We start from the raw sequence: 26,190 nt of genomic DNA, 5'->3' as shown, positions 1-26,190 counted from the left end.
AATGTTACTTACGCTTGTCTTTCTGTGAAAATTTTATCTATATTCTGAGTGTCTCGGTCATTCTGGACCTTTAACTGAATAAAAACAACAACAAAAAATTAAATACAATCAAGTTTGTAATAAATCATGGAATCATGTAGGTTGAAAACGCCTCTTAAGAGCATCAAGTCTAACCCTTAACTCAGCAATGACAAGTCCACCATTAATCCACAACAGCATGTACACACCTTTTAAATACTTCCAGAGAAATTGATTCACCTACTATTTCTGTGGGACCTATTCCTGAAACACTTCCTAATACACTGTTTAAAACTACAGATGGGATGAAAAGCATTCTTCTCTTTATGACACAGACATTGTATCTTTTTTATTCAACCAAATGCAAGCAAAAAAAGAACAACCTTTAATGAACCTGGTTTCTTTTGTTTATGAACAAATTGATCATAAGAAATAAAATCCACATAATGCCATTCATACCTTAACACTTAAAGGCTGTATTAGAAAATAAATAAGGAAAGCAAAGAAAAACAAAACTCTTTGATTTTGTGGTGGCTATGTCAGAGACCTATTTAATATTTTTTACACTAGAGACATTTAAAAGGCTGAAGACTTGAAGAGAACTTAATGTCCAGAAGACCAGGCTGCTTTACAAGGCAGTGCACTCTGCTTAAATTTGCCTCCCTAAGACTAGTATTGTGTGCTCCCAAAAATTAAAACACTCATAATTTGGGGTGACACCACCCTTTGCAAATGTAAATCACAGAAAACTATCATGGGACAGTTAACACAAGACTTTAGGCAATTGTCTTACTGCTAACATGTTGCCAACATTATGAATAATTTAACTGGAAAAAAATGGCTAAGTTTTAAGTCAGTGCTATGCTTTTTCATATATGTCACTCATTCAAAGCACCAAGTAAGTAACACATCCTTTCACTGTTAAAGCACAGCAAATATCCTAATTCTTACCATATTGTAATCACGGATCACTTCTGCCATATCTGTACTGGTGTTAAGTATATCCACAACCTGAAACAAGAAAGAATTCCAACCTGTTACTGCTCTCCTTTTCTTAAAAAAAAAACCCAAAACCAAAAGTCAGATAAAAGGTCCATGAAAACAGCAAATTTTGGTTATTGCAATTGGAAAAAACATGATTTGACAATCTGAATAGATTACATGTAATTTTTAGAAATAATCATTCATTATATGTAGCCATTCTAACCACTGAAATATTACCCAGCACCAGTTTCTTAAATCCCTATGCAGATGCTTCTTCTAATGTATTGTACACTTTTTGTTTTCCTGTTTCCATCTTTTTACTTTTCAATAACTGAATAAAGGCAGTATTGACCAGTAAATTTTCACACAGAAATGTCAAAAAATTATTCAGAATAAAGTAAAAGCAGCAAGAGAATAAATAGGAGCATTCAGCATCAAAATTTGACAGCAGCATACCATGTTGTAGTCTGCTAGTTGACCTTGAAAATCTTTGATTTCACCAGCTAAAGCCTCTGCCCTAAATGTGAAACAAAAAAGTCGAACTTCAGATGGTAAGATTTGTATATGTAAAAATAAAATAATGAAAAAAAAAAATTCACTGATTCCTTGAAGCCTGCCCAATACTTGAAAACAGTCTTGTGACTTAGAAAGTTAGCACTGCATTAGCTACAATTTATCTCACCGTTTTTCATAGGACAAATAGACAGATTTCTCTTGCTTGTACATTTCTACTTCTTCCTGCAGCTTGCTAATTTCTGCTGTAATTTCATTTATTTTACTTCTGAAAAAAATAAAGAAAAAAAATCGTTAACATTTGGATATCCAACTAAAGCACAGCTAAAACAGTAAACATATTTTACAATAGGAGATATGCAATTAGTATGTCTCACAGTGTACTTTATTTCAACTCAGCATTTCTAAGAAGAGGTAAGTGTAGAAAAAAGCAAAATGGTTGTATCAGATAAAGTCCTAAGTAGCTGCTAGAAAACCTTGGTATGAAATAAAATGTTTTAATTAGCTTTTTGTCTCTGCTGGTAAAACAGATGTGGAAATAAAAAAACCACAGTGTAGTTTCACAGAATGTGGATACCATCCATATTTAAAATGACATTTTTTAGAACTAATTATTCAAAAGTGTAATATGAGCAACTGATAAAATCCTGAATGCAATAGTTTGCACAAGGTCTTGACTTTGTCATTGCTAGCTGAATGTATAATCCAAGCAAACCATCTGAAATGTACTATAAAAATTTTTTGTTTTGCAATGCTACTTGTTAAAAATGGAGCTATCTGACCTAATAAATATTGGAGGTGGAAGCTCAGAATCACTGACCCTTCCCTTACTAACACTGTGAGAGAGCATTTAACTTAGCAAGCCTAACAACAAAAGCTCAAGGGAATCTACTTCCTTTCTTCCTACAAAATATTTACATGCAAAATAGCCCTCGCTTTTACAGCAGCACTGCTATAAAAGTTCATTATAAGTGAATACCACTTATTGCATGCTATTTTCAAGCTTCAACTCTGTGTCCGAAAGGGAACAGACCATTAAATGTATGTTCTTAAGACATACCTCAGCACGCCAAGGTAGTATGTTTTATCCATTATCTGTCTCTGAGGACCTGATTAAAGAAAGTGATATATTTTGTTATTTTTGATAAGTGATATATTTTTGTTATTTGATATATTTTTCTTATTAAAGAAAGTGATGATATTTTGTTTAAAAATCCCTAAATTAGATGAACTGTAAATTAGAAAAACAATCCGCAAAATTTACATCAAAAAATGTACAACTAACATCTTTTAGAGTTCCTATATAGTTATTATGTAATTTTTAAAAAGAAGACATTTTTGGACTGCTGTGAAGATAAACATTACTAATGCAAATTTATAAATAGTTAATATGTAATAGAGTATTTTAAGTATTCTGTAGTGATGGAAGAAGACACAATAACCTTGTTCTATTCTTTTGTATTATTTTTAAAGACAGCTTAGTTATAGAAAAATGCTTATCTTCTTTGGCTACCAAGACTAATGACAGAAAGAAGGATGCTTTAATTTTCTCTTTCTTTTTGCTTCTCTTTTTAATCACAGCTCTTCACTCTGCAATTTACAGAGTGATTAAAAGCTTTCCTTTAAATATCTAAATATTCTTTCAAAATGTTTGCAGACATCTTGAGGGCTATTTTCAACAAAAAGTACCTTTCATTGCAGTTTTTATTCCACTTAATCCCTGTTGAGTCACTGGACGGTCTGCAACTTTAATCTGAGATGATAAGACTCCTCCAGGATTCAAAGAACCACCACGAGAACCAGGTCTTGCTGTACTAGGAGGCATCTATAAAAAAAAAAAACAAATGAAAAATCTACCAAGTCTGAATTAATACTTCATTATCCTTAAGCAATTGCCAAAGCAGTTAAAAACTTCAGTTAGTCTCTACACACTTTCTGTAGGAATCTTTTAGCATTTACATCTCTTCAGGGAAGCAAAGCTTCAGATGAATATCTGCTGTAGAAGGTAAGGGATTACTTTTGAGCAGCTGTCCATTGTTCCATCTGTCTGCAACATTAATGCTATTTAGGTCTCCCAGGTGAACTCTGGATGCTGTATGTCCCTGATCCCCTCCAGACAAGGTTAGCAAAACTTCATACAAAACTGAAATCCTAAACTCTTCTTAAAAAAGAATTTCTCACTCTGGTCTTGGTACTAACAAAATAAGGTTAGCAAAAACAAACAAGCAAACAATCTAACTACATAAAAATTAATGATATATTTTTAATATTTTCTAACATACCGCTGTTCCTATTCTGTTAGCTGATGGAGTCCTTGATGAAGAGGCAGGCCTTGATGAAGAGGTCAGTCCTATTCCTGCTCTTGAAGCATTACGAGCTGTGGGAGGTCTGTTAGAGCTGGCCATATTGATTTCCTTTTTAACTTCTCTCTGCTAAGAAAAGAAATCATCCTTTGATTTGCACAAGGTCTTTAAAATTATGAGAATCCAACTCTTTAAAGCATAACTTTAGAATGTTATGGGGGGAGGTGGTTTGGTTTTTTTAGCAATCTGCAAAGTACTTCCTTACTGGATGGCACGAGACAGCGGCAGGGCTCAGGAAGGATCACATAACATAAGCTGAGGCAGCAGTCTCTTTTCAGTGTTTAGTGAGCTCTCAGCTTATTCTTGTGGCATTTATTGTTTCAGTATCTGAATGCGAATCTTTAATGAAACAAGCTGGAAGCGAGCAACTGGCACAAATACTCACTCCGGCTATCTACAGAGGGTCCGTAAGCCATAACCCATCACTACAGCAATCCCAGACCGTGTTATCTCTGACAAACCCCGGCAACTTTCGCCACCCCCGAAGGAGCCCACCCCAGCCGCACAGCAGCGCAGAGCCAGCGCCGCGACCGCCCGGGAAGGCCCTGTCCCCTCACCGCGCCCGTCAGCCACCATTAGCCCACGGGCAGCGCTGCCGCATCGCAGCAACCACTCGCGCGGATATCGCGATGGAAACAAATCTCTCTCCAGCCTGCCCTGTCTCCCGAAGACTACGACTCCCAGAAGGCTTGGCGAGGGAAGAGCTGCGGCACAACCGCCTGCGTGAAGCGCGGTGCTTGCCGGGAAAAGAAGCCTCGCCTTGGTCCGGCGGCGCGCCCTGTGACGGCGCTTCCGGCACGACTTCCGGCGTCGGCGCGGCCCGTGCTGTGTCAGGCCGGCGGTGCCGCCATGGCGGGTGAGGGCAGCACGTTCCGGCTGCGCTGCTCCCTGCTGGGGCACGGACAGGACGTTCGGGGCCTCACCCGTGGCCTCTTTCCGGAAGGGAGCTTCGTGTCCGTCTCGCGGGACAGAACCGCGCGGCTCTGGGCCCCTGACGGGTGGGTGCTGGGCCGCGGCGGAGGGTGTGAAGGTGGCGCCACAGGGGCTCCGCCCGTGCCCCGCCGAGTTCGTCTGTGCAGCTGAGTTCTACCTAGGGGCTGCCGGCAGAATCGGTGGGGTCGAGGGAGGTGGCGGGCGGCGGGAGCCTGTTCGCAGGAGGTGCTCGTGGTTGGCATTGTCACTTCTAGAGAATCACGTTAGGGGTTTAGAAGGGACTTCAAGATCAGCTAGTCCCAGCCCCTCAGCCACGGACAGGGACACCTTTCACCCGAACAGTTTGCTCAGACCCCTGTCCATGCTGTCCTTGAGCACTTCCGAGGATGGGGTATCCGCAACTTCTCTGCAGGGGCCCTGTAGGCCCCTTTAGATACTGGAAGGTTGCTGTGAGGTCTCCGTGCAATTTTCTCTTTTCCAGGCTGAGCAGGCCTAACTTCTGCATGCCTTTGGGGAAAGCTGTATGTTTTTAGGCAGTTTGCTGTACATCGATGTTGTAGTGTGCTTTGGAGATGGTAACAATGTCAATTGTTCTAGGCATCTATTTTCCTAAGTGGTATTAATAATGTTGTTTCTACCTCATGGTATTCAGTGCCCAAGTAATCCTGCTAAGTAGCAGTGCTGCTATTTTGACAGTAAGGCAGTGTGCTTTGAAAAAAAGCACACAAAAAAACCCCATCCTTCCTCAGCCTTCCTAAGCAAGCCTCTTTGAAAGTAAAATGGAATAGGAACAAAAAACTATACAGAAAATTAAATTCACCAAGACATAGAAAAAGAAAAAAGTGCACCAAGGATAATTTTTCTGATATTCATGTTGCACAGGGTTGTCTCCTACTAATTTGTGTAGCTGAATTCACATAGTGAATTTTCCAGCATATTACCTTGACCGGAAGCAGACCAGATACACTGCTAAGCAATGTGTGTGGGAGATGTGGGGTATTGCGGGACGCTACAGGATGTACCTCCTCCCCAGACTATAGTTTCATATTGTGATCTGTATTCTGAAGTTACTAGGCATGGATATTTCCCATTGCCTTCATGCGAAATAGAAATAATTTGCTGAGTGCTTACATGTGTCTTCGTATTGATCTCTGGAGCTCTGTCGCTGAGGTGAAGAAAAACTATCTTATTAAGTGGGTCTTATTAAGTCTCTCATCACAAGAGAAAGAACTTGTTAAATTGCACAGATAGTTGCAGGAGGAAAGGAATTCTAGTTGTAACCCACACTTTTTGAGAACTTTGTGAGGAAGAAGACATAACTTATTTGTATCAACTTATAATATTGATATTGATTATCCTTCTCAGCTTTGAAGGCTCAGGGACTATGGTAGTCGTGGTTCAGTGGGTGAGCACACTGCTATGTGCTGTTTTAGTTCAGCTTTCCTAAGAAGAGAAAAGTTGATTTGTTCTATGTGCCTTATGGGGAGATCTTTTAGAATTTAGAAGAGTATTGTGATTTCCTTACTTATTTCAAGCTTGCCAAGCTTTAGGGCTTGAAGGATAACAGGATCATATGATAGCTTATGTTTTTGAGGGCGGGGAAACAAAGACAGGAAAGCAAAACAAGCAGACAGCACCACAACCTGCATGTTTATTCTATGGCAATAAGTAGCTTCTTTCAGTTAGTGCTGTAACTACTGAGGTTGGCTGAGGATGAAGAAATGAGGGTGCTGGTTGAGTCAGTTATGATCTGTTTAACTTTTATTCCTCTGTAGTGCTCCTAATGTAGAGACAGTGAATACACTTGGCTGGCAGTAAACTGCATTTGTGTGCTCTTACTTTAGCATGTACTTGGATATCATTTGAGTTTTCAGACAAAAAAAGATGCCATAAAGACAAACTGTAGCTGTTTCTGATCACATTTGGCATAGTTTTTGCCAGTGAGCAAGAAAGACCAGAATTCCTTCCAGGTCTACCAGTGCATTGAAAAATAAGTGGAAAGCTTTACTATTGTGTACAGGGAGGAATTCCAGGATTTAATTTTTATCTTAAATTTCATCCTTTCTAGGCCATCCATAGTACTTATTCAGCACAAGGCAAGCATAATTCTTCATTAAAGAACTGTAATTTACTCAAGTACTGTTTCTGTCATGATTCTAAATTGATTATCATCTATTTTTAAGTCTTAACAGGGGTTTTACTGAGATGCACTGTATGAGTGGCCACTCAAATTTTGTATCTTGCGTGTGCATCATACCTCCAAGTGACCTCTATCCTCGTGGGCTCATTGCAACTGGTGGCAATGATCATAATATTTGCATTTTCACAGTTGACAGCCCAGCTCCTCTTTACGTCCTTAAGGGTCATAAAAACACAGGTATGTAGTAATTGTACTTTGGAGTTTTTTGCCCAGAAGTTAACGTGATTTAATAGAGAGGAAATGAAATAAAATTTATGAAACTCAAATTTTGATTTATTTGGTATATAGTGTAGCAAACTGTTTAATCATGTCCTCTGCAAATCTTAATTCATGCAGTGACCATTCATTGCAAGGACTTCCAAGTTGGTCCTGATGAATGTTTGAACTTTCACTGTCTCTATAAATTCCTGACAATTCACAGAATGATTAACGTTTTGTCAAGAATTGCACTTTAAAGAAGCAGTTCTTCATGTATTAATTTTTTGTAAAAGCTGATACTAGTGGAAAAAAAAAGAGCTTCCTAGATAAACTTCCTCTGCCCATTTTGTTACTTAGATGGGTATTTAATATTGACTGGTGCTTTAAATACAGAGCTTTACACTGTGTTACTGCAGCATTTGCAGATTGCCTTTCTAGTAAATCTTTGAATCTCACCACAGTTTCTTGGTGGTAGCATTTTGCCCTCCAAGAAGGTGAGCTAAGTATTTTTCATATGAAATAACTTCTTGAAGACATAAGTTAATACTTATAGACAAAACTTTTCTTTCTCTTCAAAACTGCACATTTACATTAATCGTGTGTCTTCACTATCTCACCTGTTTGTCATCATATTCTAGTCCAAGAGAAGAGATCTGTGACTGACAGAAATTTAAAAATATTTCAATTTTTTAAACCTAAAATGAAGAGAATTTTAAGCAGCTTCTTTCTGGGTTGCAGTGCAACTACAGTTCACTTAATTCTTCTGTAGACTCCTCAACACTAAATATGCTACTAATACCAAATAAATCCTCTTAAATGAATCTCTTGAAATTGCTTAGGATTTGTGGCAGTGCAGGGTACTTGTCAGTTCTGACTTAAATGTTCATTCCAGTTTGCAGCCTCTCATCTGGGAAATTTGGCACATTATTAAGTGGATCGTGGGATACAACAGCAAAAGTCTGGTTGAATGACAGATGTATGATGACATTACAGGTATGAAGTTCCTCTGCATGAATATGAAAAAAATACTCTGAATTTGATTCTGAATATCTTAACAATGTCCTGTTTTTTGCAGGGTCACACAGCTGCAATATGGGCCGTGAAGATACTTCCTGAACAGGGATTAATGTTGACTGGTTCAGCTGACAAAACTATAAAACTGTGGAAGGCAGGCAGATGTGAAAGAACATTCACTGGTAAATACTGCTGCAATTGATAATTTCATTGGTGTGGTCTGCTCTTGTCAAAAGAGAACAAACATTAAAATCTTACAAAAGCATGGGTAAACTGAACAATATTTAGGCAGGATTTTTAAAGTAAACTACTGTTTGAAGTAGTTGTATGTCCAGAGGCCACATGACTTCTAAAAAATTTTTTCACAGAATTGTGAGCAATTAATTTTTTTTTCTTACTGTTCCCACAAAGGTTTGTTGCCTGGATTTAGATGTGGGCTATACAAAAGTGGTATACTGCTGCTAATGGAGACAATAACTGCATTAAAATTTTCTCTTCCTTTTGTAAAGGGCATGAAGATTGTGTGAGAGGTTTAGCTATTCTCAGTGAAATGGAGTTCCTTTCCTGTGCTAATGATGCTAGTGTTCGAAGATGGCAGATCTCTGGCGAGTGTCTGCAGGTGTATTATGGACACACAAATTACATATACAGCATTTCTGTCTTCCCTCGATGTAAAGGTAGGATTCCTTCCTGACTGTTACACAACATTCTTCAAAATGAAATGGCAGAGTGTGTATTCTGATGTACTGTGCCACTGCCACAAATGAAGAACACCAGTAGCATTTATTTTTTTTCTTACACCTAGTGTAAGTAGATAAAAAAATACATTGAGATTGACTCCAAGTTGCACTGCTGTCAAAATTGCTCTGGCAATATATGGGATAAAATGTCCTGGGTTAGGGCTAAATGAAGGCTTAAGTAAAACTTAGATAAAACAGTAGGCAAAACTATTGTCTTAGCTGCCACCTGTATTTCAGTTCTGTTGCAGAGTAGTAAACTAGTAATGTGTGGCATGCCAGTTTGAGATAATGTAAATTTAGATACTTCCACAATGTGCATTATATGTAATTTAGGTTAAGAATCTCATGTTATGAGGCTTAATTACATTTGTTTTCAGCATTATAGATTTAGAGGTTCAGAACTAATTGTTGAGCCAGGTGCAGAAGAAATTCCAAGTCAGTGACCCTTGTGGAGTGTATTGGACACTTGCACATTTGTTCAACAGGTCAAGTGCATGTATAAGGGTTAGTGCATGTATTGTAGATCTCCTATGCCTTAAAATTCCTAATTGAGAAGTTTGTAGACTTTTAAAAATGCTTTATATGTGTTCCCTGATAAATCAGGTTTACCTTCCAAAACTCAGTTTGAAACAATTGTGAAGTTATGCAACTATAGTGCAAGTTAAAACTATGATGATTATAAAATTAATTATTCAAGCCCTTTAAAGGATGAAGGGATCTTTTTTGTCTTGGGCACAGTTTTATTCACTGTCAGGCTGCTTAATCTGCAATTTATGCACTTGGGATTTTTTGAGAAGGCGAGTGAAAAGTGGTTTTCTTTTTGTTCTCTACTTGTAATTGAGAGAAATACTAAATTGCAGAAATATTCTTTTACTGTTGTGATTTTTAGATAACCAGTTTCAGCGTAGCATCTATTATCACAGTATGCTAAAAAGATACTCACAAAAATTTTTATATCTTTATTTTCAGATTTTGTAACAACTGGAGAGGATAGATCTCTTAGAATCTGGAAACAAGGGGAATGTGCTCAAACAATCAGACTCCCAGCTCAGTCTGTATGGTGCTGCTGTGTTTTAGACAATGGTGACATTGTAGTTGGTGCAAGGTATACCAAGTTTTACTTTCAATATATTTGTAGATCCAAATCGGACAATCCTTGAAGAAATTGCCAGCATCACTTTGAATGTCAGTTTAATTTATATTTAAAAATAATGCCATCACAATGTGTATGTGTTAAATTTAAACATACACTACACTACATCCAAGAAGTAATTTTTTATGTGATTCATAGAGGTAGAATGAGTTCTTTGGAAATGTGGTAAATCATGAATAGACTTGAGAATAGATTTAGTAAACATGGTATAAAAAACCTTTTTGATAAGCATCTTAATTTTAAAATTATTCTGACTGCTTGATTCCTTCTCTGGTTTTAGTATGAGAGTGAATTCCTTCCATAACAATAACTGGGAGGGGTAGTTGGTAATAGTGATGGTTTATTGCAACATAGAAGTCACCACTGGAATTTATGCAGTCATTGTGATATTTAAAATAGTATTTCTATTTGAATGTTTTCTCTCCGTTCAGTGATGGAATTATAAGGGTGTTTACAGAATCCTTGGAACGTACAGCAAGTGCTGAGGAGATTCAGGCTTTTGAAAATGAGCTTGCTCAAGCATCCATTGACCCTAAAACTGGTGATTTAGGAGATATCAATGCTGATGACCTTCCTGGAAGAGAACACCTTAAGGATCCTGGTAAGTTACTGTATTTCTGTCATGCTAGAGGTACCTCCAAATCTTGGTTGGAGGTATTGAAGCTTCTGGTGGTTTCCAAACTTAAAGCTTTAATCCATTTTGGTAGTGTTACTGAAGGAAATAGTTTAATTTTGCTCTGGTATCCTTTCATGGATTCTTGTAGAAAGAGAACTCAAGGTTTTTTGGTTTTGAGGGTTTTCTTTTTCTCCAATGAGGTAATTTAGAAAAAGATGGAATTGATGTTGCAGTATGTTTGAGATATTTTCTATCTGTTCTGCTAGCTGTACCAAGAGTATGTGAAACAGGTAACTTGTAAAAGGAGTACTGAATGTGCAGGTTTTTTTCTTAATAAAAGTAGAAATGCAAATTTTCCGCTTTAGCTTTTTGCCTTGAAAGATGGTCTTGATGGGCTTGGTTCACACTTCATAGGTACTTGAGAATGCAGTAGAAGCAGTAGTAAACATTATTCTTAAACAGACAAATACTTTTTCCCAAGGTGAAGTAGCCCTTGGCTATGATCAGGAAGTGGCATAGATCTTAGATCCATATGAAACTTTGTGTCTTGTAGACTATGGGAGAAGATCATTTTTCTTAAATGGCATCTCACTGAGAAGCTGATAAACTTCTAAAGTAATTGACCTAAGTATTGGTTTGCTGGCAGATACTGTTACCATAATTGTAAGATGCTCATTAAAATTGCTGATATTCTTGTTCTGAGATGTAGTATTTTGTCTGGTTTTTGCTGGGATAGAGTTGATTTTTTCCAGTAGCTATTATGGGGCTGTGTTTTGTATTTGTGCTTGAGAACAGGGCTGATAACATAGGGCTGTTTTTGTTATTGCTGAGCAGGGATAACACAGAACCAAGGCCTTTGCTGCTCCTCACCCACCCCATCAGTGAGGAGGCTGAGGGTGTGCAGGGAGCTGGGAGGGGACACAGCTGGGACAGCTGACCCCTACTGACCTAAGGGATTTAGCCTTACCATTCAGCATATAGACTAGGGGGAAGGAGAAGGAAGCGAGAGGGGGGATGTTTGGAGTGTTGGCGTTTGTCTTTCCGAGGAATTGTTGAGTCTGATGGAGCCTTGCCCCCTTGGAGACAGCAGAACACCTGCCTGCCCATGGGAAGTGGTGTATGAATTCCTTGTTTTGCTTTGCTTATGCATGCGGTTTTTGATTTACCTTTTAAATTGTATCTCAATCACCAAATTTTTCACTTCTATTCATGTCATTCTTTCCTGAGCCCCAACTATGAAGCCAGTGTGTGTGTCTGTGTGGTGCTTAGTTGCCATCTGGGGTTAAACCATGTATCTACTTAATTCCTGTGCTGTTGTTTCAAGTGTTGTTTAACTATTTTTAAATTTTTAATGCTGAGCACCATTTGAATATTTTTCTCTCCTAAAGTGAATTATGTCCTTGAAATTGTTTTAACTCCTGCCTACAGGAACAAGAGATGGACAGACACGGCTTATTAAAGATAATGGGAAAGTAGAAGCATATCAATGGAGTGTTAGTGAAGGAAGATGGATAAAGATTGGTGATGTTGTTGGTTCTTCTGGAGCCACACAACAAACATCTGGAAAAGTTTTATTTGAAGGAAAGGTATATGCAAACTTTAATTTGTTTCATTCTTTCCTAAGAAATTTGAAAAATACCTGTTTTGGGAAATAGGAACTTTTTTGTTAGCTTTGATCTCAGAGGTAGAAGTGTAAGTAAGTACAGTTTACTTTATTACTTACAAAACACATTTTGTAAAATGAACAAGCCAATGGACACAAATTATTTTGGAGAAAGGCAAAGCATTAATAGAGAAATTGTCAAATTCTGTTGTAGGTAATGTTAATACCTTGAGAAGTTAGTTTTAATATCCTTCCCAAAGGAAATGAACTTTATAATGCAAGGTTTACCTAAAATGTTTGGTACCAGCCTTTATGTACCGCTTCTCTATAGTAACGATTGAACCTAAAGACAGGTAAGCTGACCTAAAGACATAGAAGCTGAAAACTGTTTCCTTTACTGAAGTATACGCAGAAGAGCTTGTCGGGGTCCACCACAGAAGAAATCCCTCCAAAATACTGATTCTCACTCTCACAGATTTTAAAGAAACATTGGGAAATCGTTTGCTAGCATTAGAAATGTTCTTTTAAGACTTAAATTTCTTGAGGTATCTCATTGCCCTATAGCTTTGGAGGGAGCCAGAGGTGTCCATGAGAGTGACCTGATGCATCTTCAGTTTGTAATATATCTGTACATACATTATAATGATATCTTGTTTTACTCAGCTCTTCTTGAGCAGAGAATTCTGGAAAATACAGGTTTAAGTCTGACACGGTTTTGGCTGAGACAGAGTTTGTATTCTTAGCAGCTGGTACAATGCTGTGTGTTTTTGATATAGTATAGCAACAGTGTTACAATGAACTGATGTGTTGGCTGTTGCTAAGTGGTGTTTAGTTTTTACCCTGAGTCAGCAAATGTTTACTTGCAGTCTCTCAGGAGAGTATTGCTGATATGTTCTGTAAATAGCAGTGTTTTAAGTTTTTAGGCTTAAGTCTGGGTCTCTGTTAGACTGCATTTACTATATCATTATGTAAAAAGTGCTGGAAGACTTCTAATGTGTTTTTATTTTTATTCCACTTAAAGGAATATGACTATGTTTTCACCATTGATGTGAACGAAAATGGGCCTTCCTACAAACTGCCATATAACATCACTGATGATCCTTGGCTGACTGCATACAACTTCTTGCAAAAGAATGATCTAAATCCTATGTTTCTGGATCAGGTGGCCAAGTTTATTATGGACAACACTAAGGGACAAACACTGTTGAGTACAAGTAACCAATTTTCAGATCCATTTACAGGTAATTATTTTAAACTTAAGTGATGACATTAGATACTCCCCCAAGTTTTGTGTCTTTGCGCACTTGCTGAGGATGCACTCTGACTGATCTTCCACACCATCATTAGTGAAGATGTGGAGCAGGACTGGATGCAGATTGACTCCTGGGGTACACCACCAGTGGCTGGCTTCCAGTAAATGTTGTTGCACTGGCCACCAGCCTCTGGCCGTGGTTGTTCCATTAGGTTTCAATCCATTTCACTTTCATAGAATCATAGAATCTCATTAAGATTGGAAAAGACCTCTAAGAATATTGAGTTCAGCCATTAACTGACCACTTTCATGTTCAACCCTAAAACATATCCCCATGTTCACATAGTTCTTTGGATACTTCAGGGATGATGATTTAGACACTTCCCTGGGCAGCCTATTCCAATGCCTGACCACCCTTCCGGTATAGAACTTTTTCCAATCTAAACCTCTCCTGGTGCAGCTTGAGACCACTTCTTTGCAGCCTGCTACTGGGAGAAGAGATTGACCCCCACCTTGATACCTTTCAAATACTTGTAGAGAGCAGTAAGGTCCACCTGCACCACCTAAACACCCCCAATTCCTTCAGCTGCTTCTCAAGACCTGTGCTCCAGACCCTTCACCAGCTCCATTGCCCTTTTCTGGACTTGCCTGCAGCACCTCATTGTGTTGCCATGATGGGCCCAGAACTGATCACAGGATTTGAGGTGTGGCTTCACCAGGGCCAAGTACAGAGGGACAGTCACAGTCCTGGTCCTGCTGGGATAAAAGCCCAAGATACTATTGTCCTTCTTGCCCACACAGCCACGCTCCTGGATCATGGTCAGGCAGATGAAGATCAGCAGGTCCTTTTCTTCTGGGCAGCTTTCCAGCCACTCTGCCCCCAGTCAGTATCTCTGCACAGGGTTGTTGCGACGCAGGGGGAGGACCCAGCGCTTGGCCTTGTTGAACCTCATAGAATTGTCTGTCCAGGCAGACTTCAGTGTTGTAGCTCTTGAACAACTTCTACAGATACTTTCATATTCTTAAATGATTGAGGGGAAAGGCACAGATAGTTCTGGAAAAAAAAAAAAACAAAAATGAAAAATATTCAGCAAAATTCTAATCAAGCCAGTTGTATTTTTCAGTCTACTCTTCTTTTTTTTCCAGTGAAAGAAAGGTCCGGTTTTTGTACAGGAAATGCCAGATGCTTTTAAGGCAATTGGTAAAATACAAAATTTAGCCAGAGAATTAATCAAAACACATAAATGTGAAATGCATAAATGACCTTTTTCAAGCAGGAAATGGAACTAAAACATGTTGATTACTGATAAGCTAAACCATGTTAATCAATTAGATCCTGCTTATCACATTAACAAAACAAACGAATTCAATTAATTTCACGAAGATGAGTTTAAGAAGAAAATTGCATTAAAATAATTGAGCTAAGTCTTTTTCTTGCAAAGGACTGAAAATGGGAATACAGGCTGGTTAGTTTATATGTAACTCTGAGAGCTGCAGTTGGCACAGAAGTAATTAGATTGGAAAAGACCTCTGAAATCGAGTCTAACCTATGACTGATCACCACCATGTCAACTAGACCATGGTACTAAGTGCCACACATTCAGTCTTCCCTTTAACACCTCCCTGATCAGCTCATTCCAGTATCTAATCACCCTTTCTGTGAAGAAATTCTTCTTCATGTCCGACCTAAACCTCCCCCAGTGCAGTTTAAGGCTATGCCCTTTCCTCCTGTCACTGGTTGCCTGGGAGAAGAGGTCAGTCCCCAGCTGTCTACAACTCCTTCAGGGAGTTGTAGAGTGTGGTCTGGTGTTCCCCTGAGCCTTCTCCAGGCTAAACAAACCCATCTCTGTCAGCCGCTCCTCATAGGATAGGCACTCCAGACCTTTCACCAGCTTTGTTACCCCTCTCTGGATTTTAATAACATCAAGGTGTGTTTAATAGTCATTGCTTTTCTTGCTGTTTGACTAGGTGCTGGACGTTATGTTCCAGGCTCTTCATCTGGATCGAGTACAATAGCTGGAGCAGACCCATTTACAGGTAATGTAAAATTCGTATCTGTCTGGCTAGCACTTAAGATCCACATTTCTGTCGTTTTCTGTTGCATTCCATGTTTAGCCCCAGAAACAGCTGTTTCTTGCAGTTCTCTGTTTGGGGCAGTAGTGTGGAACAGCCTGGTAAGGTGGGCTCTGCCACTGCAAAGTGTACTGAGATCTGTTCAGTAGAGGTGAGCCCTCTGCTGTTGGGTCTGCCTCATATCACTCTGTCCATTACAGCAGAAGAGTAAGGACCTAAACCTTTTGTTTGCCAGACTTACATGCAGGAACCACACAAGATTAGGTATATCCATAGAGGTAGTTTTCTATTTTAATTTTTACTTGGTTTTTTTACATGATCTTTATTGGTACCATCCGCCCCATATTTTAGGTTCTGATCCTTGCTGGTATAGCTATTTTAAAGTCCTCCTCATTAATTTTGTAATCCTGTTTGCAAAAGCATTCCCAGTTCCAGCCCTGCATTGGCAGACTTCTCTTATCCCTGATGAGGAGCTCTTGCTCCTCAGAGAGGTTCCTGTAATCACTTGATGCCAAAATCTTGTCTGCAAAACCGGCCATGCAGTTAGTTGTGGACCCACTTGATGAGTCCATTTGCATTTCTGCTTTGTTCAGAGTAACAAAGAAATGCCCTAAACTCTTCAGCCTTGTTCTCAGAGCTCTCTAATCACTCTTGAAATCCTCCAAGACCTTCTTGGCAAAACCATTGATTTCCATGTGGAAGAGTATCAGGGAAACAGTCTGAAGGCCAGGCAAGGCTTGGCAGTGTCTCTGTGGCATCCAGAATCCTTGCCCCAGGAGACACGTACCTCCCAAGTTACCAGGCTATATGCATAGGCAGGTGCCTCACTACCCTGCAGGAGGTTACTCTGCTTCCAATCACTGCTGCTTGCCTTTCCTGTTTTTGCAGACGTGAGGTGCAGTCTCAGCTGGCTTTTAACATATCATTGGTGGGTGTTTGTCCACACCAGTGCCAGGGCACTCACTGCCTGCTCTGCAGTTGCAGATCCACAGGTAGAGCAGAAGCCTTTGTGCTGTTACAAAAACTCACAGCCTTCAGTCTTCCCAATCTTGACTGTCTTTCTGTGTCCAGCTATTTCTCCTCTGTGACTTTTGTGGCTCTGTGGTCTCTGCAGATGGAGGCCTCACTGAGGCCTCAGTGCAAGAGAGTCCAACTCCCACAGGAGAGACCACTCATGGCTCAGGCACAAAGAGAGTCAAGGCCAGGGAAGTGTGCCCTCCTGCTGGAACTTGTCATGGATAAGGTATCTGCTGTGCTGAAGCCCTCTTCACCTGTGAGTGACAGAGATCCCACGGTGTCCCACAGTGATGACACAGCGTCTCCCAGCTGTGGGCTCACTTAGCTTGTGAATGCTGTCATCACCAACATCCTCACACAGGCATAGATTTAATCCTTAAAGAAGTGTTGAACACTACTTTGTAATTCCTTTAGTGCAGAAAAATCCTTTTTAATAGTTTTGTTTGAAAAGTAATAACTAAATACAGGTACACATTACCTTTTTATTGGTGGTGCTGTTTAAAAACTTGACATTTTTGTTAGGTGCTGGTCGCTATGTTCCCGGTTCAGCATCAAACACAGTACCTCCAGTGGGCGGGGTTGATCCATTTACGGGTAAGAGACAATGTCTGCCGCTGAAAAAACACTCCTGATTGTTAGGTTTGGTTTTTTTCTCTGACACGAGTTCTGCATTGATGAAAATTCATATTTTATTAAACATAGCTGATTGAAACTGCTTATACTCTGAAATTAATCATAAAATAGGGATAACAGAGCCTTCCTTTGCGTACAGGAATCATGCACACAAGCTTTAAAATGTATAATAATAATCTGAGAGGATTATTGATCTCCTAGTAGTTATGTTGTTGATCAGAGAAACTGATATATGGGTATTATAGAATATCAGCCACTAAATGACCTGTGAATTTAAGAAATCATTATGGGTGATTATATTGCTCCTTAAAAAAAGACATTTCAGGCTTCTGTTCCATGTGCCATAACTTCAACGTGTCTGCAAATCTTCTACTATGTAAACACTTACAATATGAAAATAATAAAAATACAAGATTTCCCGGGCAGGAGGGATATTTTTCCTAGAAAGATCCTTGCCATTTTTGTGTGAACTACAGTAGCTGTTGCTATAAGTGACTGTGTATTTAGTTCACATAATTAAGAAATGTCTGTTTAATAATTTCAACTTGTAAACTTTTACATGAGGGGGGAACAGTTTGTGAAGGTATTGCTTTCAGTTTTAACCCCTGAATGTAAAAATGATGTAAGGAATGACACCTATTTGCACAGACCTTGAGGATTTTTTTCAAGAGCTATTTTTCTGAGTAATGTCCAGCAGTAGAGAGTTTCTGCTAGGACATCATTCTACATCAGACACCTTTATACACTGTTGAATGCTCTGTATTGCCCTTCTGTAGGAATGGATGCTTACCAGTCAGCTGCAGCTAAAGTTGAAAATATTTATTTTCCGAAGAAGGATGCTGTCACCTTTGACCAGGCCAATCCTACACAGATACTGGGTCAGTGTGTTTTAATATGAAGGATTTTTTTTAATGTTTTCAAAGTAACTTGACTAACTGAGCTTTTTAAGAAAACATTTCCGTAATGCTAGATCCATTATATTAATATAATACTTGGATTTTTAAATCACACTGAAGATTGAATATAGCACATGTCATAAGCAAAACATGATCCCATGACTGAAGTAAAAATAAAAAAATTGTGATCACACTAAGAACATACAGTACCTTTATTATTTTTACTACTTAATAAAAGAGCAAAAATAAATTGTATTTCAGTTATGAAAGCATTGTTCTTATGACTTTTTTGGCATTTTTATCTTTATGTATGCATTTTCTAAAATTTTTCTACAAATTCTGAATCTTTGTATTGCATTGTTAAAGTGAAATTAATAATAGCAATCATTGTGATAATTAAAATCTTAAAATGAGAAATTGGAAAACATGTTTAAAAATCCACCCCCCAAAAACCACTCAATTGCAATAGTTGTTACTTGTTTATAAAGTGCTTTTGTAGCATTTCAGGTGAGATCTCAATTTCTGAAGTTCTGTTTTGGGAAAGTTGTGCCTCTTCTTTTGATATTACAGGCAAATTAAAGGAACTTAATGGCAGTGCAGCTGAAGAACATAAGCTTACTGAAGATGACTTGATAATCCTAGAAAAGTTACTGTCTGCAACATGCAATACCTCTACAGAAACACCTACGGCACAGCAACTTCAGACTTTATGGAGAGCAATTAACTGGCCAGAAGGTAAACTCTTACAATTGTTTTTTGCATCATTTCATCAGTACTTCACCATGAATGAAAAGTCTCGTCATGCTCTATGTTACACTGAGTCTGTCCCAAAGACTTGATAGCCCAAGTAGAAAAGAGAAGATGAATAAAAGGTGCTGACAGCAGTGATCAGCTTCAAGGGCAAATTTGGTAATTTCTTGTCAAGTTTTGTTGGCACAATAGTAAACACAAAGAGGAATCTTGATATAAAAATCAGTTATGATTATTTCATTAGCAAGGCTATCTTCAAAAAGGTGTGAGACCTGTCAGGAAATGGAGTAAGGAAGTGCGAACTTGTTATCCTAAGCTGATTCCAAATGAGAGATGAAATTATGGAGATAAATTATGGGGAAAAAAATCAAAAAGTAGCTCCTGTTTAATATGGTAGAGAAGAAGTTACTGATGCTATGCTGTATGATCAAAACTGCATTATGCTGTAAGAATGGAAGTGGAGGTGATATAATTACATTTAATAATATTGTCAGCACTGATGGATTGGAAAAGCTCTTTTGGTTGTTACAGCACATTCTGGAAGAAATGATTGTTCGCATACACAAATATTTAACAATGGTTAAAATTAACTGCTTTTTAAAAATTGCAGTTAAAGATTTACTAACAGGAAAAATATTTCAATATTAAAAATTCATGTTCATTTTTTAATATCACTTAATCAAACTGTGTTTTGCATAATGAGGAGCTGGTGATGGCCAGTGTCATACCTTCCAGACTCTTTGTATTGTACAAAGCATTAATTCTAAAGATTCTGCATATCTGCAGGAAAAACCTCTAATAAGAGAAGTAGTTGGGCAGGTTCAGCTTTGGTTTGGTTGTAAGCATTGGATACCAGTAGTAGATACGAGACATATGTATTGAGAATTTGGGAAAGGAGGGACATTACAAGCTTTCAGTTCAGTTTTCTTAACAATGATTTCCAACTCTTCAGTTGAGAACATATTTTTTAATTTTCTTTTCCTGTAAGCAGTTTTGTAGATATACTATACTGTAAGTTACGGAATGAGGACAAAGAGAGATGCTGTCTATGTAGTGGTGTTCAGTCACTGAACTTTCAGCTTTCAGAGACTTTTTTGGATTAGTTACCATATCTGATGCTTGCCTTCAGTGTGACCAATTAGAGATTTTAGAAAAGATTTTAAGATTTTCTGCAAAGCCTTAGGTTAATCCTAAATTAAGGATTATGGATTTTTTTAATGATAATTGAAGCATTACTAGAATGGATTTGTCAATGTTTGTCTTTATGAATGTGAAACAATTTATGCTTTACTTGTGCATGAAACTGTTACTACTGTCTGTTCCTAAACCTGCAGGGCTAAGGTGGTCTGCATCTGAAAGAAACTCAGTGATAAATTTACACATACTGGAGTAATAATACTAAAATTTTGTTTTGTTTTGTTCCTTAGATATTGTCTTTCCAGCTCTAGACATTCTTAGATTGTCTGTCAGACATCCCACTGTGAATGAAAACTTCTGCAGTGAAAAGGAGCATGTACAGTTTATCATCCTTCTTCTTAAATTTCTGAATCCTAAAGGCAAACAAGCAAACCAGCTGTTGGCACTTAGAGCTCTTTGCAATTGCTTTGTCAGCCATGCGGGCCAGAAGCTCATGATGGAGCAGAGGGATGAAATAATGACACAAGCAATAGAAACGAAATCAGGCAATAATAAGAACATCCACATTGCACTGGCCACACTGACATTGAACTATGCTGTATGTTTACATAAAGTCAACAACGTTGAGGGCAAAGCTCAATGTTTATCAGTAATCAGCACAGTTATGGAAGTTGTTCAAGATCTTGAAGCCATTTTTAGACTGCTTGTGGCTCTTGGGACGCTAATCAGTGATGATACAAATGCTGTGCAATTAGCTAAGTCTCTGGGAGTTGATTCTCAAATAAAAAAGTATGCCTCTGTATCAGAACCAGCTAAAGTAAAAGAATGCTGTAGGTTTGTTCTTAATCTGTTATAATATTTTTTTTAGCACTTGGAAGACAGTGTATGCAGAAAAAAGATGCTTTTGCTCATATTTTATGACAGACTATACTTGGGAAAATACTGTGGATTAATTACACTTTACTTGTTGCAAGACACAGAGCAAATAAAATTATTTTCACTGTTTGTCATTGGACTGCTTTTCTGAAGTGATCAGCGCACAGAAACTTTGCAAGGAGTCTGACATTGCTCAAATAATAGGTCACCAAGAAATCAAACCATATCAATACTTACAGGTCACCTAGACAGAAAGGTAGGAAATGGCTGTTGTTTAGTGACTGTCAACTATGACACCCACCCCAAACACATTCTGTGTTCCAGCATGATTTGTCTGTTTCTTGACTGTGGGGTTTTTTTCTGCAGATGAGGGGCCCTGAGTTCTTCTTAACTTCAGCAGTGCATTTCACAAGCTTCTTAGTTAACCTTAGTTAATATTGACCCTTGTCAAATAGCCTGGTAAGGAAATTTTTCAGCAGCTTTCTCCACTTCCTTTTGAAACTTAACTTTTATGGCTCTTACATATTTTAACTCTAGGGCTAGATGACTTTTTGAGGGGTAGAACCTCTACCTGCCACATGGATGTTGTGCTTCACTTATAAATTTGTATCTTGCAGCTAGTAAAATGGCATGAACTTCTAGAGAAGTCTTTAACTTGACTTTTTAAGGACAGGAATACCCCATTAATTAATAGCAGGTTTCTTACTCCGTGTTATAAAATCTAGATGATTAAAAGAGGTCATCTTGAAGAGTGGGAGAGCAGTCTACATCCGGAGAAGAGACTGAGTAGCAGAAGCTTGAAGAAGCTTCCTAAATATAGTTGGTGTACCCTTCCTGTCAGTGTTTGAGGCATTTGGACAATGTCATTTATGAGAGGCTCCAACTTTTGTCCAGAAATGGTCAGGTCCCTTTACAACTGAAATACTCTGTTGTAAACTGCACAAATTTAAAGTTTTATGAAGCAGCTTTAATTTCATAACTGTTGAAAGGGAAAATAATACTTTGCAGCTTATTCCAGCAGATGTAAGATGTTCAGCTGAAATGGGAAATGTTATTGTCTATTACTGCAAGTGTTACAGTTGGTTTCAGAATTATGAACTAAAGGGAGTCAAGGTTTAAGTTGCATTTTTCATTAAACTAATAGAATGGAAAACAGGAAAAAAGGGACAAACTTCTGGCACATGAGCTCCACACACCCTTGATACCTGCCTGTGTTATGTGAAGAATTTTGTGACCAAGACCTTTTTTGTTTTGCTCCAGCTACCTGAACTAAGTTACTACACTTCTTCCAGCAAACTTTGTCTCTCAGATCTGTAGTTGCACACTTGTACAGTAACAATTTGGATGGATTTCCAGATAAATACCCTCATAGTCGTGATCATGGTCTTAGTCACACACTTTCTGATTTGATCTATTGGAGGTTCATATATGAGGCAATCCAACAAAGTATTTGTGATTTACAGTGCTTGATAGATGAACCCCTTCCTGGGAAAGCGTCTAAGAATCTACCTTTAGGAAACATGTCTGTGAAATAATGTGCCTGTCTGTTGAATTTTGGTTGCCTACTATACAATTGTTCTTGAAGCTTCAGCTTTCTAATGTACTCTTCAAATGTGTTTGTACCTGTGCTATTTTAAGAAATTATACTGGTCTTAATATTTTTGGTTTATTATTGTGGGATTGCTCTGTTACAGATTATCTCTTTACATGAAAATTGTTATGAATTTCCCAGACCAAAAATTAATGTTTATATTAATAAACATACTCTGGCAACTCCCAAGAAATGGTATATTAAAAGATATTACAAAATTCACTTAAACTTGCAGAGAAATGATGAGGCACAGCAAAAAATCCTTTTGGGGACTGTAGCACTAGGTGTTAGGCATCCTAAACAAAGCAGGCCAGTATTGTTTTGAGAGAAAGGTAACTGCTGCCACAGGGTATGTGATACCAACCCTTCCATGATCTAGCATCATCTGAGGAAACAGGGAGTGGGGAATTGCTTCTGCTTTTAAATGGCACTGTTTAGAACTCCATTGTGGTTCATGTCAGCATCCACATGCATAAACACATAAATGCATGTAAGGGTATGCAGTATTCTGTGGTTTTTCCTGGGCCTCATATGAGTCCAAATCCAGCTAGCTTGGATTCTAACCCACATGGAACTGCATAGACGAAAGTAAAAGACAAGAAGTGCTCTTCAGTGCAATACAGCAAGGGTACTGCACAATCTGGGATCACCAATAGGAAGAATGCCTTAGGAATGTCAGCAGGATAAAATTCCTGTTGCAGTGAAAGAATGTTATATATATATAGTGGGAAACGTGCCAGACATGAGGTCCACAGGGTACAATCAAAAAATTGTGAGAAAAAATTTTGAGACCAGAGGCCATTGAAAATAAGTATGTGCCTGGCACATGACTGGGAGCTGGCTTACTATCTACAGTAGTACATTTTGAGTATGTTAAGGGCTTTTGATTTCATTTATCAGGGGAATAGTTAAAGTATGTTTGAGAGATTTCAAGAGCCCCTTGAACAGAAGCTGTGTCTTCTGCAAAGAATTCAAAGTCTCCAGTAGATGAGACAATTCTTTTGGCATCTTTTTCTGAGATAGGAAGGTTTTTAGAAAGAATAGCTAACAGCACACAGTAGCATCTCACGTTAAAGCATTGCTGTTAGGCATGGTTCAGGTTTTATGAAGTAGAAAAACTTGGGAATTACTTAGGCCAAAACTCAGGACAAGTATAAAATGCCTTCCTAAGAAACTAAATAAGGAGTCAAAACAGACTTACGTCAGCACCAACTGCTGTACTTTGCAAGATAGAAGAAGACTACAGTAACACAAATCAATCTAATTATCACAAGGCTTCTTTAATGTCTATTATTATGATGCAGCTTGCTCATATCAGGACCAAATTAAGCAGTGTTAAATGCTCAGTTGTGTTCACGTTACAGCCAGAAATAGACTTAACTTCAGTCTGCAAACCTATTTCATTAAAAGCACTGTACACTGAGCTGTACATTCATGAATAATTGGATAGAGTGACTTTTTTAATAATGTAATATCCTATAATAATCTATAGGAGGAGTCTTACCATAGATCAGTATGACAGAGGCAACTGCAAATGCTTTAGGAAATGTTATAGCCTGCTGGTTTCAATTGTGTGAAGGATTTTGCTTAAAAATACTTAGCTAAGCTTCTTAGCTGAATGTGATCCATTACTATATATTGTGATCACTTGCTTCTTTTTGTCTCTTTTTCCTTAAACCATCACCAAATCCAAAGTCTAAGAACAGAAGATGCTACCCATCTTTTCAAAATGTGTAGTAAATAGATTGAAATTAAATGTGTGGCAACAAGATTCCCTGTGCAGCTGTTGAGAACCTGAAGAGTATCTGGGTGTTTTCAGATGTCCTGTTCTTACAGTGGTTTTTTGACACTTATTCACTGTAGAGATTGAGGTTTCAAATTTGGTGGGAATTTTTTTTCTAGACTTTCCAGTTGCAAAGATAAATTTTCAGTGTTCATGACACCACTGTTGGTCCATATAAAACACATTAAAAAAACAGTTTAAAGTATGAACTATCCATTTTTGACAGCAGAATTTGAAGCCTGTGAGCACATAAATTTGAATATTGTTACAAATCTTTTAATCAACAGCCCAGTTAGCTTTTGCATTCTGTATTCATTTAAAACACAGTTTGTGTGCTAAACTTTTTTTTCCTTATAGTTGCTCAAAGGATCCAATTTTCATCCCAAACTTAGACCCCTCCTCAATGTTTCCTAATTACATTACCTCTGCCACCTTCAGAGTATGCTGATGATAAATATGAACATCTATTACCACAATTCAGGTAATCTTAACAGCATAGACTAATTAGGATAAACTCTGACACTAATCTGCAGAGACTCAGGCTTGCTGAAAAAAGAACTGATGGTACTTAGTAAATTTTAACCCTTTTGGAAACAGTGTCAGCCCATGCAAATATGTATCATCTGCCCACAGCAGTTTTGATAGCACTAGTTTTGTACAACTTGCATTCAGCAGACCTCTGTCTAAATGGGCCAGTACCTCCCATTTGAAAATCCAACCCAGTATGGACAAACTGGATGGCAACGTTTGAATGTGGGAAAGAAAGCAGTCACAAAAGAGCAGTCATTCCATTGTGTTAAATAAAGAAGAAAATTATTGCATATCTTTGCACAGTAAAGAAGATTTTTAATACAAATGCTCTCGGCATAATTATGGACATTTATCTACTCCAGTCTTTAATTTTGACTAACCTCTTTAGGATAATAGACTGAGTTCCCTCTGTAACTAATCTTGGTGGCAGAAAGCAGATCAGTGTCTTAGTGAATCACACAAAGCAGCCACCTGCATTAAACAGGCTTCTCTGCTGCAATTCCTAATTGTTTGCATCCCATGAAAAAAGTTCTCCAGTACTCATTAAGTATCATGGAAAAAGTTCTTGTTGTTCCAAAGTTATTGGCAATGCCAAACAACCACCTAGGGAGGAGTTTGCAGGTCCTTGCAGCAGTGAAAAAGTTTGAAAGTCAGGGAAAAGGCAGAATTAGACAGTAGATACAGAGTATAGAACTGTGGAATCATCATAGAATTATCAGTGTTGGAAGAGAACTTTAAGCAATCATCAAGTCCACCATCCCCCCCCCCGCCCCCCCGCATTATCACTGTAACCACTGAACCATTAAACCACACCACCAGCACCAGATCCAGACGTGTCATGAACACGTCCAGGGATGGTGACTCCACCATCAGAGACACCAATTATTCCAATGTCTGACCACTCTGACAGTGATAATTTTTTTTCCTAAGACCTAATCGGAATCTCCCGTGTCTCAGATTGAGGCCATTTCCTCTTGTCCTCTCACCGCAGGCAAGTCAGGAGACAGACTGACTCCCGCCTCACTACACCCTCCTTTCAGGAAGTTTTAGAGAGCAACGGGGTCAGCCCTGAGCCTCCTCTTCTGGACACTAAACAACCCCAGCTCCTCGTAAATATGTTTTCTAGGCCCTAGACCACCGATATTTGTGTAAACAGGTGGCGTGCCCACGTGTGCCCGCAGTTTTACCTGGCCTCGCTATCCCCACGCCGTGCCTCCGCACACTCACAGCGCCTCCATCTCGAGCCTCGGGCGCGGCTCCGTCGGAGGCCGCAGCGCGGGGCCGGCAGGGGGCGCTGCCCTCCAGTCCCGCCGGAA

The 26,190-nt window shown here is 38.6% G+C and overlaps 2 protein-coding genes and 1 long non-coding RNA gene across 4 annotated transcripts in view; 1 reads left to right on the top strand and 2 right to left on the bottom strand.

Annotated features, from left to right (window-relative positions):
* The window catches only part of IFT74 (intraflagellar transport 74), a 43,598-nt gene extending 38,988 nt beyond the window's left edge, over nt 1-4,610 (bottom strand). Inside the window, 8 exon segments of the mRNA XM_050986965.1 lie at nt 13-74; nt 970-1,029; nt 1,459-1,519; nt 1,685-1,783; nt 2,576-2,624; nt 3,205-3,340; nt 3,798-3,947; nt 4,436-4,610. Coding sequence (XP_050842922.1) covers nt 13-74; nt 970-1,029; nt 1,459-1,519; nt 1,685-1,783; nt 2,576-2,624; nt 3,205-3,340; nt 3,798-3,920 — 590 coding nt within the window. The 5' untranslated portion in view covers nt 3,921-3,947; nt 4,436-4,610.
* Nucleotides 4,611-4,666: 56 nt separating this feature from the next.
* PLAA (phospholipase A2 activating protein) lies at nt 4,667-22,627 on the top strand. The gene is made up of 14 exons (XM_009096766.4): nt 4,667-4,876; nt 6,995-7,188; nt 8,102-8,202; nt 8,285-8,405; nt 8,733-8,900; nt 9,933-10,068; nt 10,548-10,717; nt 12,161-12,318; nt 13,357-13,576; nt 15,556-15,624; nt 17,200-17,271; nt 18,087-18,188; nt 18,777-18,941; nt 20,384-22,627. Exons 1-14 carry the CDS (start codon nt 4,728-4,730, stop codon nt 20,947-20,949), a joined length of 2,391 nt encoding a protein of 796 aa, XP_009095014.3. The 5' UTR covers nt 4,667-4,727; the 3' UTR covers nt 20,950-22,627.
* LOC108963042 (uncharacterized) lies at nt 13,583-26,185 on the bottom strand. Of its 2 annotated transcripts, none has more exons than XR_007780390.1 (3): nt 26,062-26,185; nt 17,156-17,343; nt 13,583-14,641 (listed from the first exon to the last, which is right to left on the bottom strand). It is a non-coding gene; the product is annotated as an uncharacterized LOC108963042 (long non-coding RNA). The 2 variants fall into 2 exon arrangements; XR_007780391.1 differs by having other exon boundaries at nt 17,156-17,291; nt 26,062-26,141.
* Nucleotides 26,186-26,190: the final 5 nt, after the last annotated feature.

This window comes from Serinus canaria, chromosome Z (assembly GCF_022539315.1).
Source record: "Serinus canaria isolate serCan28SL12 chromosome Z, serCan2020, whole genome shotgun sequence".
Lineage (NCBI taxonomy): Eukaryota > Metazoa > Chordata > Aves > Passeriformes > Fringillidae > Serinus > Serinus canaria.
This window is presented reverse-complemented; position numbering and strand designations above follow the sequence as displayed.

Coding starts and splice junctions, on each gene's coding strand:
- PLAA (XM_009096766.4), top strand. CDS start 4,728: ATGGCGGGTGAGGGCAGCACGTTCCGGCTGCGCTGCTCCCTGCTGGGG. Junction 10,718..12,160: donor AGAACACCTTAAGGATCCTG/GTAAGTTACTGT, acceptor TCCTGCCTACAG/GAACAAGAGATGGACAGACA. Junction 15,625..17,199: donor TGGAGCAGACCCATTTACAG/GTAATGTAAAAT, acceptor CATTTTTGTTAG/GTGCTGGTCGCTATGTTCCC.